General features: G+C 48.2%; 1 protein-coding gene across 5 annotated transcripts in view; it reads right to left on the reverse strand.

Moving 5' to 3' along the window:
- BCL11A (BAF chromatin remodeling complex subunit BCL11A) overlaps window positions 1-19,583 on the reverse strand; it is a 71,032-nt gene that overhangs the window by 7,254 nt on the left and 44,195 nt on the right. The window contains exons 3-4 of one of the 5 annotated variants that reach the window (XM_033513171.1): window positions 382-2,377; window positions 65-274 (exon numbers count right to left, since the gene is read on the reverse strand). In XM_033513171.1, the coding sequence (XP_033369062.1) occupies window positions 202-274; window positions 382-2,377 (2,069 nt within the window). In that variant the 3' untranslated portion in view covers window positions 65-201. Of the gene's footprint in view, window positions 1-64; window positions 2,378-19,583 lie in introns of those variants that run through there. The other 4 variants (XM_015622598.1, XM_033513172.1, XM_015622597.2 and 1 more) reach the window with 4 other exon arrangements.

The following is a 19,583-nucleotide window of genomic DNA, read 5'->3' on the forward strand; positions in this document are numbered from 1 at the left end:
CCAAAAATTAAACAAAAAAAAAAAGAAATTAAAAAAAATAAAACCAACCAACCAAAATAAAAAAATAACAACCCAAAACAAAAAAAAAAAAAAAAAAAAAAAAAAAAACCCCAACATACACAACATGTAAATTATTGCACAAGAGAAAGGCTCAAAGTTTGCGTAAAATGCAATAGTATTGCCCCGATACAGATCATGCATTCAAACGGTGAGAACAAAAAGAAAATAAACAGGGTGTGCTGGTGACAAGCACTTTCCAAATATCCTTAGCTTCCATGACTTCCATCACAAGGGACTAGAAAACCTCTACGGGAATGGGGGATGGGTCAGGGACGGGGGTGTATGGGGGGGTGGGGGGTACGAATATACCTCTATTCAGTTTTTATCTCGTTATTCAAGACTCGATCACTGTGCCATTTTTTCATGTGTTTCTCCAGGGTACTGTACACGCTAAAAGGCATCTTACAAATCTCGCATTTGTAAACGTCCTTTCCCACCTGCCCGTGTGTTTTCATGTGCCGGGTGAGCTTGCTACTCTGGGCGCAGGCGTAGTTGCAAAGCTCACACTTATACGGCCTCTCGCCCGTGTGGCTCCGTCTGTGGACGGTGAGATTACTACAGTTCTTGAAGACCTTCCCACAGTACTCACAAGTGTCGCTGCGTCTGCCCTCTTTTGAGCTGGGCCTGCCAGGGCCCGGGCCACTAATATGGGGGGTGCTCCCTCCGCTTCCCGTGCCGCTGCGGCCTGAGATCCCTCCGTCCAGCTCGCCCGGCGGCGTGGAGAAGCGCAGGCTGCCGTTCTCCGAGGAGTGCTCGGAGGAGGAGGCGAAGGGCGATTGTCGGGAGTCTCCGAAGCTGAGGAAGGGGTCCTTCAGCTGCCGGGAGGCGGCGTAGCCCGCCAGCCACTGGGAGTAAACGTTCTCAGTGTTGGGCATGGCGGCGGCTGGCAGGTCGAACTCCTTCTCCAGCTTGATGCGTTTGGAGAAGGGGCTCAGGGAGCTGGGGCTACCCAGCAGCAGCTTTTTGGACAGGCCTCCCGAGGCAGACTCCCCCGGGGAGCAGCCCCGGCCGTTGACGGCCCCCTCGTCAATGCGGTCGGACTCGCCGGCCACCGAGTCTTCGTCGCAAGTGTCCCTGTGCACCTCGGGCTCGGGGAGGTGGCCCCGCTTGTGTTTCTCCCCCAGGACCTGGTGGAAGGCCTCGCTGAAATGCTGCATGGAGCTCAAGACCATGCCCTGCATGACGTCCGGCATCGCCCGGCCCTCCTCGCCAGCCCGTGAGTTGTTCTCGTGGTGACGGGCCGCCTCCAGGCTCATCCCGAAGCCATAGTCCTGCCTGTCGCTCTCGTTCAAGTCCTCCTCCTCTTCCTCCTCCTCCTCCTCCTCTTCCTCCTCCTCCTCCTCCTCTTCCTCATCCCCGTTCTCAGGGATCATGTTGGGGTCATTCTCGCTCTTGAACTTGGCCACCACGGACTTGAGGGCGCTGCTGGCGCTGCCCACCAGGTCGCTGGTGCCTGGCTCAGGGGAGCTGGCGGTGGAGAGCCCGTCGTCCGACTTCACCGTCATGGGGGAGGACTTGTGCATGTGGGTCTTCATGTGGCGCTTCAGCTTGCTGGCCTGCGTGCAGGCGTGGTCGCAGAGGTTGCACTTGTAGGGCTTCTCCCCTGTGTGGCTCCGGCGGTGGACCACCAGGTTGCTCTGAAACTTGAAGGTCTTCCCGCAGAACTCGCAGGACTTGGACTTCATGGGGGGCTGGGAGGGAGGAGGAGCAGACTGCAGAGGAGGAAGGGGCGGCGTGGCCAGGAACGGGGGCTTGCTGCCGGGCTGGAAGGGCTGCAGCAACCTTTGCATAGGGCTGGGCCGGCTCGGGGACAAGGGTGGGCTGGAGGTGTTGCCGGCCAGCTCCCGCAGCCTCCGGGAGAAATCCATAGCGGGGGGCTCCATCGCCATGGGGTTCAGTCGCAGCACCCTGTCAAAGGCACTAGGGTGATGGGTGGCCAGAGCCATTTCTTCCGCACCCAGGCGCTCAATGCGATGCGGATCCAAATGGTGCCTCGGGGGAGGGCTAAAGAGGGGCGGCGTGGGTGGGAAACGCCCTTCTCCCAGCCCCGACGCCTCCCTCGAGACCGAGCCGGGTATTCTGAGCAGGTTAAAAGGGTTATTGTCTGCAATGTGAATCCCGTGGAGAGGTGGCTGGGAAGGGCACTCTGCACCTAGTCCTGTTGGGATACCAACCCGTGGCGTCAGGGGGCTGCCGTGCTCGCTTTCTAGGTAGATCCGTAAGCCGTGCGTGTTCTGTGCGTGCTGCAAGAGGAACCAGGCGCTGTTGAAAGGCTGTTTACAAGTCGTACACGTGTAGCTGCTGGGCTCATCTTTACCTGCAAAATAACACAACAAGCAGCGTCAATCTCCGGCCGTCCAGCGGTGGGCGAGCGCTCGCCTCCCCGCCCTAACCTCCTCTCCTCCTCCGGGACACCCAGCCGGGGAAGGAACATCCCAGCTGGGGGACAGGCAGGGGACACGAATGGGAAGAGGTGAGAGGCACAACAGGGAGACCCAAACCCACACCAAGCACATCCACCGCCTCCCACCATGCCCAGCTCTGGGTTCAAAACTGAACCATGCCAGGTAACCACAGAACAAAACAAGGTAAGAAAAGCAAGAAGTATTAAAGTCAATCACTGCCAGCTCCAACTCAGCAGACTTTATGCTGCAAGAGGCTGAAGGCATTTAGAATGTTGGTAAATAAATACGTAAATAAATAGATAAATAGATAAATAAATACCAAATAAAGAAATCCCCTTCTGAAAAGCACTCCACACAGATCAGTTCAAAGCATCACAACTGCCAGCAAGCTGGGCATCAACACACTTTAGTCTCCTCCTTCTTTTGAGACTAACAATGTTTTAAAATTAAGAATCAACTTCTGCTCCTTAGCAGAGATTTACCTCTAGGGCAAGGAAAGAAAAGGAAATAAAAATAAAAATAAAAATAAAAATAAAAAGGGAAGGGGGCCAGAAAAAAAATCAAGCATGGGACAGGGAAAGGGGAAGACAGAGAGAGCGGCGGCTCCGCCAGGGAAAGAGCTGGAGGGTGGCCAGGAGGCCTGGCCGAGCGCCCTGCCGGAGCCGCATTATTTCTCTCGCGCTGAAAAGAAGCTGAGGATGGTAAATGCCACTTTGGCAAGTAGTGAGCTAACTCTATTTCATGATAATTTATTTTTGGAGATAACACGGACATTATAAAAGAGCAACCAACTAATAAATAACTAAACAAAAAGCCGGCTAATAATGACAGCAGAAAGCAGCCCCTTCTAATATATGGCAAAACAAGGGGGATGAATAACTTTTTGAGGGCTGCCCACGAGGGAAGAGTGGCTTGAGATATGGTGAAGGTGAGGGTGCCTTTATTGATTACTGGGATTTTGTGAATAATTCACTTCCAGCCCCATATGGATGCTTTTTGCTAAACGCTGGTAAACTGAAGCTGGAGCTAAAAGAAAGATAAAAATTCACTTCCAGCCTTGTTCAGCAGTTCTCATAGAGCTGTTGTTTAGTGATATTTTAACAAATAAAAATAACGTGGAGGTTTGCTGAGAGATAAACCGGGAGCCCTCCAAGGGCATCAGCACTTAGGGTGGTACCGGCCTTCACCACATATTCCTGCCCTGACCCAACATTTACATCCCAAGGAATCTGCTCCTTAGGCATCTCTCTTGGGTAAAAAGGCTGCACTGAGAGTTGCCCTCATTAGGTTTCCCCTATTTGTCTAATACAAAGAAAAGGAAAATTAAAAAATAATAACCAAAATAACCAAGTAAGGCAAATTAGGAAAGGGAACATCGCTTTATCTGCACCCATCTTGTTTCCCATCTCACAGGGGAGGAAAAGCATCATGTAAGGCATTTTCCTCCCAATGGTCTGGGGATACACGACAGAACCAGGCATCTTTAAGGTCTCTTTCAGCCCAAACCATTCTGTGATCCTATGAGATCCAGCACTGGCTGTACTGCTCCATCCCAGCTTCCCTCCCTGCCTCCCGGCTCTGCCACTATTCTACGTTTGGCCTGAGAAGCAGAATCAGGCAAGCAAAGGGCCTCAGTTGTCTACAGCAGGCATTTAACACTTTAATCACTTTAAAAGCCCTTGGAATAATATTTAATGTTTCATCCTGAAGCCTGCCTTGGAATAAAATGCACTGTTGTGTTTAGTATGTGCCAGGCATGTGAGCACAGATAAATACTTAAATCTGCTGAAATTAGAGGTAAATTCAATTGGACTTTCACATTCCTATGCTCATTTGTGAGCTTGGGGGGGAAAAAATATCATATTCTTCATCATAATGAAGTGGAAGTTTTTAACACCACGGTAGGAGCTAACAACGAAACACTACCTCGCCTCTCTACCTTATAGATCAGGTCAGAGAAAATAGCATTTTATCTTATAATGAGGATACAACATCGAGCATTTGCTACCACATTTTAGTATTCCCATCAACTAGATATTCTAGATCATAAGGGCAGCTCGTGTAATCATAATGTCAATGAGAAGGGCTGTTACGACTGAGACTAAAGATTACATGGAAAAAGCTGCTTTGAAACTGGTAATTATTACCAGTCCACTAATAGCAAATGATGCATTACAGTTTCACCGTATAATCTGTATTTCACTCAGCTCCTGCCAGTGCAGCCTTATTATATTACAGTGCTCACAAATTCTAAATTCCTAAGCTACAGTCATCAATAAATGTGTTACTTGCCATAATTTGCAAAATTACTTTGTTCATAACATCTTCGACTGTTATAAAGACTGGAATTGATTTCCTGCGTGGCAAAATTAGGGCTACATTGACTTAGTGGAGTGTAAAATGTAAGATTATTCTTCATGTGCTTGCCTGAAAAACAAGTTTCCAATTCACTGTCCGTGTTTGGTAATCAAGATAATAATTTACATTTAAAATCATGTTTATGTACAGAATTTCCCCTAAACAACCCACCATTTTCAAGGGAGCAAGGTAAAACCAGGCAATAAAACAAAGGAGTGAAACAGTTAAAATCCACCAGCCATTTGTCTCCACCTCCTGCTCTGAAGAGACATGATTTCTAATTTGTCTATTAGTGCTTGATTAATTATGAAGGCTATTGACTGACCATATCACCACCTAGAGATACGTTCCAGTCTGATGCAGCCTTGCCAAACTGCAAAAATTATGGCACTAATCCACAGCAACAAGACGGGTCCTTAGACCGCTGCAGCAATCCCTGGGTTTGGAAGGAACTTGCCCTCCCTTGCTCCCATCCCATGGGTTTTTGGGACACCATCTGGGTCCCCTCAAGAGCCAGACCCAAAGGCCATATCCACTGATGTCTCCTTGCTGTGTGGGCCAGCCCCTGTGTCCACACAGCCTTCCCAGCAAACGCATCTGGGCATGACCATGGGGGAAGCGAGGTGGGTCTCACAACAGGGAGATGCAGAAGCTGCTGCTGGCCAAGGACAGAGCTGGAGAAAGCCCCATAGGGCTCTTTATGTCTCAGCATCCACCAGGACAATGTGATGGGATATGTCATCCATTGCTATGCCACTGGGGCTTTCAGCTCATTTCCAAGAGTCAGGAGTCACCGCTGAACCAGCCCTCCTTGGCCACCAGCAGCAGGGCAGGAGCTCACATCCTGGGGCTGGAGCTCACATCCTTGGCTACTCCTCAATTCAGGAATCTGAGGATGAAAGGGACCTGCAGCTCTCACCCTCTGAGCCTCAGCCACGGTACAGGTCACTCTGTAACCAACACAGTGTCTTTCAGTAAAGCACGACCTCCTCCGGCCGCACCAAATGTAGGGCAGAGCACAGAATCCCAGTGAAATCTATCCAAAGCAGCTCAGCAGACAGGGAGAGCACCCACTGCTTGCCACCACAGTCAGTTCCCACAGCCAACCACACTCACAGATGGGTATTGGGATCCACCCGAACTTCTCCAGCTCTAACCTCTACCTGTTCTCTTTGTATTTTGAGGGGTTTTGTGGTTGAAACACTGAAAAGCTCTTGATACACAATGGGCTCCTCACACACACCAAGGTGTTCTTCGTGAAATCGAGGCACACTTCAAAATCCAGTTATTTTTCCATCCTGAGGCCACCCCTCCACTACTCAAAGACCTGCCTAGCCCTTCTCATCCTGGCATCATGCTGGGAAGAACCTGATTTCCCTCTCAGCTTCCCTCAGAGCTGATGCCTTCCATGGTGCTGCAGCCAGCTCTGTAAGCACAGCCCTGATCCCACTCTTCCAGCTAAGGACCACATGAGGCTGGACCTGGTATCTTCTCAACACGTCCTTCCTGACAGTCTTTCCACACCGCCCCATTAACCTGCCCCTCTTGCTCTGCACCCACCTTTGCTTTCCCCACAATGCCAATCTACCAGAATTGCTTAGTAATTTCTAAATCACCAACAAAGCACTAAGCACCACTGAGGCCCCCACCAGCACCTGCTGAGCTCTTCATTTAAAGCCCCACATCCCCAAATCTGTTGGCCAGCTCTGCATCACCTGTGCTAGCAGTACCAGTGCTCGGTCTTCCTATACACAATGTCACGGCGCTGTGCAGTCCATTTCATCTACATTTATCAACCAAAGTTGTCATCTAGAAGAATGAAATCAGGTTTATTTGACAAGATCCATATTCCATAAATTTAGGCTGAGTGGCACAAATTATATTTCTTTTCTTTAATGCTTTATCAATTGAATCCTATATGTTGGTTCTTCAGTTATTTTGTCCAGGAGAGATAAGCAAAGTTTTGCCAACTCTCCCACATTACCCTGACCAGCTCTTGAAAGCATTTGCCCAGTTCATAAGCTTTTTTAAAACCAGCATCATATGTCAATTCTTCAGGGTTCCTTGGGTACAACTTTTCAGGGCCTTTTTATTTAGAAATATTTCTCTCCTTTGGAGGAGAAATATTTTTTCTCTCTGCTCATATAAAACCCTCCCTGGCTACCAATGAGCTAGAAAAAACCATCATCACCCACCTATGATACAGAGACAAAACACAGCTGCTCCCCAGGTCTACAGCAGAAATATTTATCAAAAATTTCTACTTTACTGCTTCTTCCATTTATCCCTTCCTTCTTCTCCAGAATCCTGAGCAGCTCTCTCTCTCCTCCTCTCCTCATTGGTGCCAGGCACAAGTTTTCCTCGGCATCTCCAGCTCTCCTGACCTGTTCTCTACCCGCCATGGTTTCTCACTGCGATTGATTGCTATCCATTTTCCATTTTTTTAATTGTCATATATTGATTTTTTTAATATCTAATTGCTGTTCTCATCTCACCACTGAAGCGAGTGAAGTGGGTTTTGGACTGGGGCCAAAGTTGCCCTCTCCTTCCTGGACAGCTCATCAACTCTTTACAAATAGCTTCCAATTACCATTAGCATTTTTGTGTGTACATTTTTCCTCCCAGTCAATTTTACTGCTCATTTTCCTCCTACTTTGGAAATTACCCCTGTAGGAGAATTACATGGGGATACCATGACCCAAATACAAACCTGGGGCCAAGATGACACCTGACTGGCCTCACTCAGTGAAGCATCAGCCACTGTTACATTTTTATTCCTTCTCTACATCCCGGATGGCAAAAGACCAGTGATGAGGCACAGCATTTCACTACAGCACAAATGTCCAGTGTTTCTCAAGTTATTGGCTCCTGCTTAAATAAAAAAACAAGAAACAGCAGAACAGCTCTTGCCTGCCATGCCCCCAGAAGAAGTGACTTAACCAGTGACACACAAGTGACAGATTTAGCTTCTGATCCGCAAAATGTTAACAAATGAGCAGGATGGATATTGGCATTTGAGTGTCTTTAAGGGCAGTTGGCACAATTACTCAGTAAAATATGAAGAGATGGCTGCTTTCAGCATTAAGGGGCTTTTTTTATATTAAGGAAAAGCTGGCGCTTCTGTGCTGTGCTCACAGATACACCCGGCGCGCTCCGAGTCCGAGTCGGAGCAAGCCAACACCTCCAGGCACAATAGAGCAGGCTCCCAGCAAGAACCACAGCCATCTCCACAGCCACCAGCAGCAAAGCCAGACAAGATGCTGGGGAGAAGACCAGCTGGGAGGAGAAGCTGTCAGCTAGAAGCCACTGCTGGGAGGGAAAAAAAAAAAATTTAAAAAAAAAAAAAAATCCTTTCTGGAGCTAGGCATGCAAGTTCAGGCATTGCCAAGTGAGTAATGGAATAATCTGCATGCGTGTGCCAATGTGCTTTGGAAGAGCTTCCTTAGTTTCTCAAAAGTCAGGGCTGGATCCAGGAAAGCTGCTCGCTGGACACAGCACACGCAGCATCCTCTGGGTGCACCTAACCAGGCCCACGGCACAGGACGCTGTCTGGGAAGGAGCCCCTGCTTGAGGAGCAGGATATTAAACACAAGGTGTGTGTTTACCCCAGGGCACTGCACAAGCTGCACACAAACACGGAGCACCAGAGGCACCCCAGTTTTCCCAGTGTTTTCCCAAACAAACCGGCAGCGTAAGCAGTGGCTGCGCCTGTGCCAACGGTGCGCGCAAGGATTTCATTCACAGCTGCAGATTTACTCCCTCAGAGAAATCCCCGTGCCAGAGACATCTCTGAGCAGACCTGGATGTGGCCCTTGCTGCCTGGACAGCCCAGCCCCTGCTCTCGGCAGCATCCCTCCACAAACCAGCACCACAGGTCTTGCTCCTGTTCTCCCTGACCTTCCCAAGAAAAGTGCACGTGTAAGCAAAGCCAAGAGTCTTCACCAGGCTACCTGCACCTACAGGGCACATAAACACCTTCCTCTATCAAACACCAAGGACAGAAGTTAAAGCATCCCCCCCTCTCTTCTGCTCGCCACCAAACAATCGTGGGAGGAACAGCCTGAGCCAAACCCAGGAACTTCTTTATTCAGCTTTAATGTCAACTGACTGCTTGATTTTTGGACTGATAAATTCGGAGTTGTTATGATATTTAAAGGGGGGAAGGAAAAAAATTGAGTTAATTGTTACCACTTGTACTTGATTCAGTTCTCCATCTGGCTTGTCAAATATCTCTTTTTTTTGGTTTTGTTTTTTTTTTCTTTTCTCCTCTCTCTCTTTAGAAATCCATGCTGTTGAAATTCCTTTCAACTGCAAAGTAGTGAAGTGAAACAGTTGGGACGCAGGAAGAGTTGCAGGGTCGGGAGATAAGAGGGTCCTGCTCCATTCCTGCAGCAGCCACTTCTCCCTTAGTAAGGAAGAGCTGCTCTGGCGTGACTCACCTTCTCCTGGTAGCATCAGTTCACAAGGGAAACTGCAACTGTCCAAACGTATTTTTTCCTTCTTGCACTAATTCCTCCTCCTGATCCTCTGCGTTGCAAAAGGCGCGTGATTAACCTGGTCTGTCATTAACCGGTCCTAAGTAGCTGTTGGCACTGGGAGCATCAGCACTGTCACTGCTGCTCTCATAATAACTGGAATAATACTAAATAACAGCAGCAGCTGCATTTGTGTACAACAGGGTACTTCCTCCCTAACCTTTTCTCTTTATCATGAGAGGAACCAGATTCAGAAACACTGAAAAAGGAAAATATCCCCAAAAATCTGAAGGAAGTGACGAAGTATTGCTTGTAAAACAGGAAATACTGTGGCTCATTTGCCTTTGAAAATAAAATTCTGCAAATGTGAGTGAGTCCATGCTGTTTATGCAAGGGCCTGGTGGAGAGTCTTGGGAATAGCTTAGTCATGGAAACGTCAAAAAACCTAGAAGAATTTTGCTTTGCAGGACTCTCAGTGCCCCATCTGCCATCTCTACCTAATTTTCTTTACTGTAACTCATTGATAAAAGGTATTCCTGAAATCGATATTCAATATTGAGATTGATATATCAATATTGGTATTCCTGAAAATAATTATTCTGCCTTCGAGTTTAGACTTCCTGAAATCATATTAATAAAACTGGGAAAACGCATTCCAAACCAAGTATGAGTAATACCATCTTTTTATTACACCTTCTTTAAAAACCCTCTTTAAGGAAGAACCAGGCCAAAACATTAATGCTGTGACTCCTCAAACTTCAAAAAGAAACCCAAGCTCCAACAATAATAAAACAGCAGCTGGCACTGCTTTGCCAGTCAAAGATTTAGACTGGAGCTAGAAACTCCAAGAATTCCCCATTTTCTCTCAAAGCCAAACTTTCCTTGGGTTTTACAGCATTGCTCAAGTTTCCACAAAGCAGAAGTTTTTTGGGCTTGAGGAAAGGGTGGGTGGGAAGGGGTGGGACCAGGGAGACCAGTTCCTGCCCAGAGAAGAAATAGGCATTTCATGGGTAACCAATTTAGTTGTAGCCTCAACATTACTCAATTCTTCTAACCAGAACCAAAGGCTACACACTTGGATTCCCACCCCCAAAAAATACTTCATTAGCAACAAGGAACAAAACACGTGGTTTGTCGGAGCCTCAATGGGGTGCTGGGGTCCCATGGCCTGACCTCAGCGTCTGTCACCATTTTCAAGGCAACGACAATTTGGCCACCAAGAAAACCTGCTTCGAGCTCCAACTTGGCAAGTAAGGTATCAGCCTGCGACTGATTTTGTGCTTTTTTAAAACCTAAGGGGGGTGGAAATCTGTCGCGCCTTGATTAGCGAGGAACAGAAGAAACCTGTCATGGGAAAACAATGCTGTGCTTGAAATTCAGCTCTGAGTGAGTTTTAGAAGAAAAGCCTCAAGCAAAGAGGACCTGATCACATGCACCCTATAGATTAACACTATGGGGTGGAGAAAGAGAGGCGATGCAGACCTCAGCACCACGTGGGAAGCAGCTCCAGTAAGCACAAACACCAGTGCTGGGACCTAAAGAGTGAGCTATGCAGTGTTTTCAGCTCTGCAGGAGGAACTCTCCACTGATACCATCACACATCTCTAAGAACATCCTTAGTGAAATAGACAACATTCCAGATGCCATTCCTGGCAGTGTTCAAGGCCTGGTTAGATGGGCACTGAGCAACCTGGTCTAGTGGAAAGTGATTCTGCCCATGGCAGAGGGGCTGGAACTGGATAGGCTTTAAGGTCCCTTCAACCCAAACCATTCATTCTGTGTTTCTGTGATGTACAATCTTCCCCACTGACTGTCCCTGACTGTCTCTTCCAAGCACAGTCATAGGGATTGTAAAAGATTTAAAAAGGAGCGGCATCACTGGAGTGACACCCGCTAAATCAGCTCCTCTGGACTTAACCTAGCACCAGGTGTGTCCCCTGCTGGAAGGTCCACCTGGACCCACCAAGGACGAAGCCTCATCTAAGCCCTCCCACAAAAAGAGCATCAAAGCCTCACCTGATTATCCAGCAAACCTGGCTCCAACAGTCCATAATTATGCATTTACCCAGTGGCTGCTAGGGACAATGAAGTCAATAATTCACTTTTTGAATGCAGTGTTGTAATTGCACAGCTACAAAGAGCTTCCAAATCATTTCATTCACTCATACACCTACGCGACGAATTGTTCCCCTTTCTACCATTTTCTCCCTGGCTGGCAGCATCTGAAGGAAAGGCAGAGCACACTTGAGAAAGCTTCTTGCGAAGGAGAGGAAGGAGATGTGATGATCTCGGGTCCCCTCACTGGTGTGGGGCAGGGAGTGTTTCTCCCTGTTTGTATCTCAGTTTTTGCACCGCTCAGTCGTGCAGCCAGCGCCCAGCACAGGCGAGGGGGAGTCGTGGATGCTGCTCTGCAGCGCACACCGTGCACTCAGTATCTCTTACACACAGAGATTCCCAGACCAACGCCAGGACACCGCTTTCCCAGGATGAGTGCTAATGCCTGCTGACCTGATTAGTGCTGCAGGACCTCGCTGGAGGCTGCGGCGGCTCTCCTGGAGAGATGAAGTGTGCTTCCAAACGGCTGAGCCCCATCCCAGGGAGAAAGTGGGGCTGGCACCTTCCCACTGCTGCTCACCAGCAGGGCACTGCTGCCAGAGCATGGCTGGCCCATCAAGTCTCCTCAATACTGATGGTCTTGCTTTATTTTTGCTGATTTTTCCCACCTTAGTGTCTCTATTTGATGTGACTGGCTCTGTAAAGCTGTGTGTGTTCATCACCTTGAGGAGATACGGTGGTCCCTGAGAGCCCCTCCTGGCCCTCTTCATCAGCCAGACACCACCAATGCCCCCTCCCCAGCCCACGGCACCTAGCTCCCACCAATGCCTCGGGAAGGGTGTCAGTGAAGCTGAAAATCCCCAGTCCTCAGCCAAGTCAGTGGCTGAGGAACTCCTCAGAAGCCTTATTCCACTATCTCCTTCCCAAAACAAATCCTCTTTAGACTCTCCTCTTTCCCAGCCTTCTCCTTTGGCTTGCTTTCCTCTCACTTTCAAATGAATGATATTTAGCCAGCAGCAAACCATCCTGACAAAGTGGGTCAGGGGAACTGCAGGTCCCCCCCAAATGACACCTCCCCCTGCAAATCATCTGCCAGGAAGGCAAAGGTTTATTCTGTCCCTGAGCAAGTTCAATGTCACCATGGAGTTGCAAGCACAGCAAGTGCTGAACCAGATCCTACAACGTTTAGTTTCATAACTTGCACAAGCAAGTATTAGTAGTAGAATCGATAAATTATATATATTTTTCCCCTCTCCGCTTTGCAAATAGGACCAAAAGGTGTCGTAAAGTTGTCCGGTCTTCTCCGGTTTATTCTGTCTCCTCTCCATCGTTGAGATATCCTTGAAGTTGAAAATGATATAATACTCCGAATATCTGGAGTTTGGAAGGATGTAAGACTTGCAAGAATTGCTACAGCTTTATTGCATTCTCGGGGCACAGAGAGTATTTACCACACATACATCAAGTCACGGAATGCAAAAAGGGCATGCGGAAATTTGGCGCTCAGAGCTCAGGAGCTGAAACTCCCAGAAAGGCAGATAAAAGAGTGGATTTCCTTATTTATAGATTTGCAGATGAAATCCAACAAAACCAGCCCTCCCCCCTCTGAAAAAAAAAAAAAAAAACCCCAACCAAACCCCACCTCCCTCTTTTATGTCAGTAAGGCTGATTCAATTTCCAGGCTTGCAAGGTCTCCTCTCGCCGAGTATTACCCGACCCCAATAACACGCGCCGTTCCAAGGTTAAGATCCGTTTCCTTACAATAATGCAGAAAGCTGTTGTTTCAGTCGCGGCTGCAGAATTCAGCTTTGAAGGACAGGTTAGTACCACACTACATTTAACTGAATTCAGTTCATCTGATTATACAGTGCCTTGCTTTCTGGAATATGTAATCATCTCTTTCTGATGACATTTTAAATATCCAACTAGACAAATAATTGCAGCAATAATTGATAGCTGAGTCAAGCTGGAAGATTATTGATTGGCACAGTACCCGCTGAAACAAATGTTCATCTTTCAAACATTACAGTGAAGATGCTTAAATCTAACTTTTGCTGATAAATGATAAAAATTTGATTTACTGATAAAACCACAGAAATAGAAGATGCACTTCAGGATTTGATTACCTGGGGAAATTTTTTCAAAGAAAAATTAGGCTGTGGAATTTATATTCTATTTCACTTGAATAATTGCCAAGATATGGATAAGCCGTTGGAACATAAACACACACGGAGGAGTCTTTAAGAGTTGCTGATTAACTCTCTGCCTTCCTGAATGGAATTTAGCTGTTCCCAATCACTGTTTATGTGGGAGTTTATCCTGCTGCCTTCCCAAGGATGCATTCATGGGTCTCATTACTGGCGCAGGAATTACGTGTCAGAAAGAAAAGATCCCCCACTCATTTTCCCAGCAGTTCGAAACCCTCAGTTTAAATATGCATAATCCAACTCTGCTGTGAATGCAACTGAAAGGAGGGGTCAATCTCATTGTCCATGGTGTAAAATCAGGAGCACCACCACCCAAATCTGTGGCACCACGGAACAGCAGCAAGAGGAAAGTCAAAATCAGGTGCATTTCCAAACTGGCTCCCTATCTTAAAACTAAAATAAAACCACTTTTCAGCTGCTATTACACCTGGCCTGCTTAAACATGGGTTTCCTTCTAATTATGAAACTCCAGACCCTGCAGCCCTACCTATACATCACGGGGGAGAGAGAGGTGGAATTTCCAAAGTTGCTGATTAGAAAGCAGAGCGAGTGGCCACGGCAGAGAATCGCATGCGGGGAAAGGCAGGCAACGAGCTGCCTAGTTAGGGCAGAGGAGCTGTCGCAAGGCAGAAGCCTGAAATTAAGGAAGAGCGCCAGAATATTTGAGCAGGGAACAAAGAGCATAAATTCCAGAGTAAGAGATGAAAAATGCACTGAAACGTTTTGAAACGGAGCCATTAGGAGCTGATTGAGTCTCAGAGCTACTGTTAAAAATCAGCCGCTTGTTAGATGCGGCGATCAGCTGAGCCCTGACACTTAAGGCGTACGAGGGGGCTTGTCGAGTGGCTTCGCTCTAATTTAGAGATCCTCAGTTAATTAGAAAGCCCTCAGATTTTCTGCAAATGCAGGTCGCTATCGACAGCTCCTGCTTTTGATGCTTTCCGGGTGACAGTTTCTGGACTGACCTTTCCGGCGCTGGCAGGGCTGCCCAGACCCTCGCCATGCCGGGGAATTCAATCACGGCCGCCAGCGCTGCCGGGAAGTTACAAGTAAGGTTATCCTGCTCCTAGATGTCATTTCCTTCTCTGAAACAAACCCTGATGAAATCTGCATCTGCTTAATGCTATAAATAGCTTCAGTGTTAGATTATTATTATTATTATTATTATTATTTCTCCCCGCTGAGTGGATGTCACAGCCAGTCCAGAACTTTAGGGTGGGAGTTTATCAAAGGTGGTACCAGAAGGATTTGGGAGAAGGGAATTGCTTTTTATGGGGGACAATCTGATTGCATTGAACTCATATCCACTACTGCAGGAGAGATATCTCCTTTTGTGATTTCATTTCCCCAATGCCTGTGGCTGCAGAGGATGGAGCCCCTGCCCAGGGGATGGCACTTCCTGAGCTTCCCTTAGCACCCAAGCATGCCCCATCCCATGGGAATGCCTTTCCCAGCCACAAGCAACGTCTGGTGATGCTCTCCAGAGTGGAAACCACTGATAACACCTAATGCAGGGCAAACAGCAACACAGGCAATGACTGAACAAAACAAGGCTTGTTTGGAAATGCATGGAAATGCGTGGAAGTTACAGTGACAACCCAAAGGCGAGATGACAGACCCGCAGTCACACAGGGAGTTGGCGGCAGACGCTAGAAAATTAACTCTCAGGAACTGTCTAGCATTGGCAGGGAAATGAATGAGATGATCTAAGAGATATTTTCCACCTCTAATAGGATTTGATGATGATTTTGCATAGGCTTTTGTGCTAGCCTGGCTTTTGATAAAGGCATGGTGTCTCTTTTCAACCCACTTGCGAGGGAGAGATTAATAAGTTGCAAACTCGGCCCACCTCGGCTATAAATGATTCCTGTGCCCATAGGGGGAAAAAAATTCCAAGCTATGACTGAAAAAAAACCCCAGTGAACTGTGTGCAGTTAGTGCTTTTACACCCCAAATCTTCAGTTATTAAGAGATTTGGAAAGGAGAGAAAAATTGTCCTCCAGCATCCAAAACACCATCAGTTTAGTAGCCAGATGGGCAACAATTCACAAACCATGCCCAGTTAAGAAGCTCTGGATTGAGACCTTTCCAGGGAGAGCCTTCCTGGGGCTGTGGGAGGCATGGAGAGGTGAGATGGCTCTAGCATATCCTCCAGGAGGAGGAGGCAGAGCTGTTGCACTCATGAGGCAAGTCCTGGCATGGACATTTCTGCCTACTCACAGCCTCAGACTAGCAGAGAATAAGATCTGAGGACTGGCCTTGGATGATGCATTAAGATGGCACTGATGGTAAAGAACTAAATGAAAACCAGAGTTTTAAAGCATATAAAACAGATTGTAGAGAACCCAAATTTTCAGCAATATAAGCATTTTCTTGCTTATAATGAAAATGCTTATATTAATTTTCATTATATATAATGAAAATGCAATTAGATGTTGTAACTGCCAGCACTTAAGACACCAAGAACAGCCTTTAAACAAACCCCATATCCTCACCTGATAAAGCAAACAACTTCCTATGCAGGCTACATGGTCATATCAAAATATCCTTCCTTATTCCAGGGGCTGTCCTATTGTTATTTTTTCAGCAGAAAAATTTGTGGATTCAGGCCATGCTCTTTAGCACCCCTGGGACTAAACGAAGTCTTGGTGCTATCTAACCCTTGTGCTGGGCCAAATGGACATGGCTGCATGAGACACTCTCCTGCTCTTCATCCATCAGTCTTCCTCTTCTGATTCTTCAGGAGGAGGGTGGGATCTCCATCACCCACCTGCTGATGCTACCACACATGTTGCTGTTCATTCGAGGGCACAGGAGGACACAGGGCACGCTGTGACCTGCCAGCAGCACCTCTACATCCACACAGCCAGGACAGCCCATCTGGGAGCCACATGCTGGCATCACTTCCCTTGCTGCCAGCACACAGAGCAGCCCTGCTTTTTGGGAAAACCAGCCCACAGGGCCAAAGATGGACAACCCCATCCATCTGTGCAGGCCTGACCATTGACTTTTGTCTGCAGCAAGCGCTTCAGGTTCAGGGCTGCTGCTGTTTTCACTGCACCCAGGTCCAGCAGCACCACGGGGGACCAGAACCCCTCAGAGCAGAACACTGCACCCAGAGATAACAAAATGACAGTTCCTGCCCCCTGAGCTGGCAGCTATCACCACGACTATTGTAACCTGCTGAGAGGGTCTGCCAGTCAAAACAGGAACTGCCTCCACGCCAACACTCCCCATTCCTCAGGCTTAAGAGCGCTGAATGTTTCAGCAGGTGAGGGGCAGAAGTAGCAATTCTCCCATTTGCTGCCACGTCTCAGAGCACTTTTGAAAAGTCACAGAGGCCCATTCGTGGTTGGAGTAAAAGAAATTGGCATAGTGTAGTTTTTAGCAATAACACACTAAGAGCAATAATATTAAAAGTATTAACACCAAGAGGTTGCACTTAAGTCTGAGGAACTCCGTGTGCTTTGCAATGGTCATTAATGCCTCAAAGGCTGTACTGTAGAACAGTTGCTCATTCCATCTACTGACCTCTGGGTCCTCATTTCCCTGGGGATGGGAGCACTTTCCAACAAGCACACACCTTGTACCTGCCACATCCAGCACCTCCAACACTCTGTGTGCCTGACACCCTGCGCTTCCCAAAAACGGTGCTGGATGCGGAGGGGATGGGCAGCAGCTCCATAAAAGATGTGCAAGTCCTTGTGTCATCACTTTACCTGAACATGTTATCAGAAAACACCCCATCTGGGGGCAGGCTGGGAGATGGCCATATATACAACAGGTCTGAAATTGCCATCAGCTTCACCTCGATCCTTTTCTGATGTCCTTGGCCATCCAGTTAAGATCTGACAGCATTTAAAGATGACAGTGCCTGAGGTAATGGGACAATGCCATAACAGGATTACAGGAAATGTGAAAGAAAGGACATACGTACGTAATGTCATTTAGGTAATGTCATCTATGAACAGTTTTGCTGCAATTTTTGCTGACAAAGAAGTCGGTCTCACTTATACAATTCCTTTAAACTCTATTATTGCTGTAAATAAGTTTACTTCTTCCTGAAAGAGAGCTTTTTAGATGCATAGTCACAAATATTTTGGCCAACTTTCTGCTCTGAGGCGGGGTATCCTGGGGGGAAGAAGTCACATAAACCAGCACGAGGCAGCGAGTGGGATGAGGCAGCAAGATCGAAGGACTCCGCACCACTCTCCCAACCCCGCTGCAGAGCACCCAGACTTCATAAGATCCTCCCAATTAATTTCCACCCAGCTATTTCCTCCCCGCGCCCTTTTTTCCATCAGTATTCCCTTTCAGTCCCACCGCAGCTGCCCCCGAAACAGCTTCCTCATTGTCCCCCACCAGAAGTGGTGTATGTGTGCCAAGCAACTGACCGCAAACAAAAGCTTGTTTGACCAACGCTTGTTCCGAAACAAAACCCCGGCTGGAGAAGGAAATCCCGCAAAGGAGGGGGGATTGGTGCTGGGACAATTTGGAAGGCGAGCCCAGGGCGACTCACATTCTTGCCAGACAATGGTGTCTGGCCTCTCCATTCACCGCCTGCCTCGAACCCCTCCCCAAAAAGTCCCCCCTAAAAGCCATGTTTATTATATAGTCTGATAAGCAAGGGAGATGCCGTTAAATTGAGCCCGCGACGCTCTCGCGCACTGCCCGCGGCAGCTCGGGGATGCAGGGCAGACAATAGCAGAAGCCTCTAAGGGGACTCGAAGAAGGGTCTCTGGAACTGAACTTATTGCTAGGAAATACTGCAAGGAGCTGGCTCCTTCTAGAAGAGACACTGAAAATTCACGGCCAGGGGTGTGTCTGAATTCCCCCCCGTGTTACCCTGTCCTGGGGAATATTTACTTGCCCTGAGCAACGTGTTTCTTCCCACCTCCCCAGCGTTGCCTTAGGTGACTCCTTCCCCTGAGCAGCTGTTGAGAGATGGCTGAGCCTTTGCCCCCTGCACATCTGCCTGCCATTGGCATGTGAAAATACTGATTAGAGGAAACACCCTGGCTGGGCAGGCTGCCCCCTCCCTTGATAAGTACAGTTGGAAACCACAGGAGTTGCACAGGCCGGCTCAGGAGCCGTGTGGGGGCCTGACCATCTTATCCGTTAATAAACAGGCGCTCGGGTCCTGCTGGCGTTGAGCAACGCTGGCATCTGCCTGCTGAGGCAACGCGTGGGGCAGCAGCTGGGTGTGCGGCCAGCGGGGTTTGCTGCAGGCTGCCCGTGGGCTTTTGTGGGGCAGCATCCCACCACCTGTCTGTCTGTCTGTCTGTCTGTCCACTCCGGCACGTGCCACTGCCAGAAGATGCTTGGAGTAAAGAGAGACACATTAAAAATCCTCACAAAGTCATAATAAATCAGCCCTTGAATGGCATGTCCCAGATTGCTTGTCACCCAGCTGTCCCCAGAGCACACCTCACCACCCCCTGCACCAGGCAGAGATTGAGAAACCAACTGATGCACCTCCAGTCCCTCCCCTGCACCTGCACTCCAGTCACCACCTAGACAGAAGAGAAGCTTTTGCTGTGATTAAAGGCCATTTTCTAAAGCAGATTTGCCAGTTCAATGCTGAGGCCGCTCACAGTGTTGAGTCAGTGAGGATGTTTGCGAGCAGGTGCACACAGCTTTGATTTCTGCCCCGCAGAAGTGCAGGTGCTGTAAGATGCTGTCCATGGGACAGTCTGCAGGGACCAGCCACAGAACTGAGGGGCTGACTTTGGTACTGTTCAAAGAGTGACAAAGTTACAGTCACTTTGTGGCCCTCGATTTTGGAATGTGCACCTCTGGACCCTGTCTACCTTCCAGCTTTGCTGCTGCTTAAGCTCTCTTACAGAGAACCCACCACTGCTGAGCTTCCACAGCCTTGGATGACACCAAAATGGGAGCTATAGAAGCCATCCATCCCCTTGATGCAGCTCCTGCAGCACCTGCAGCTCCTTGCCCCCCTTCAGTAGGGCACGTGGGTGATCAGGATCAGGTCACAAACAGCAACAGTGCACATGCCTTCTTGC

The sequence above is a fragment of the Parus major genome, chromosome 3 (assembly GCF_001522545.3).
Source record: "Parus major isolate Abel chromosome 3, Parus_major1.1, whole genome shotgun sequence".
In the NCBI taxonomy this organism is placed as follows: Eukaryota; Metazoa; Chordata; class Aves; order Passeriformes; family Paridae; genus Parus; species Parus major.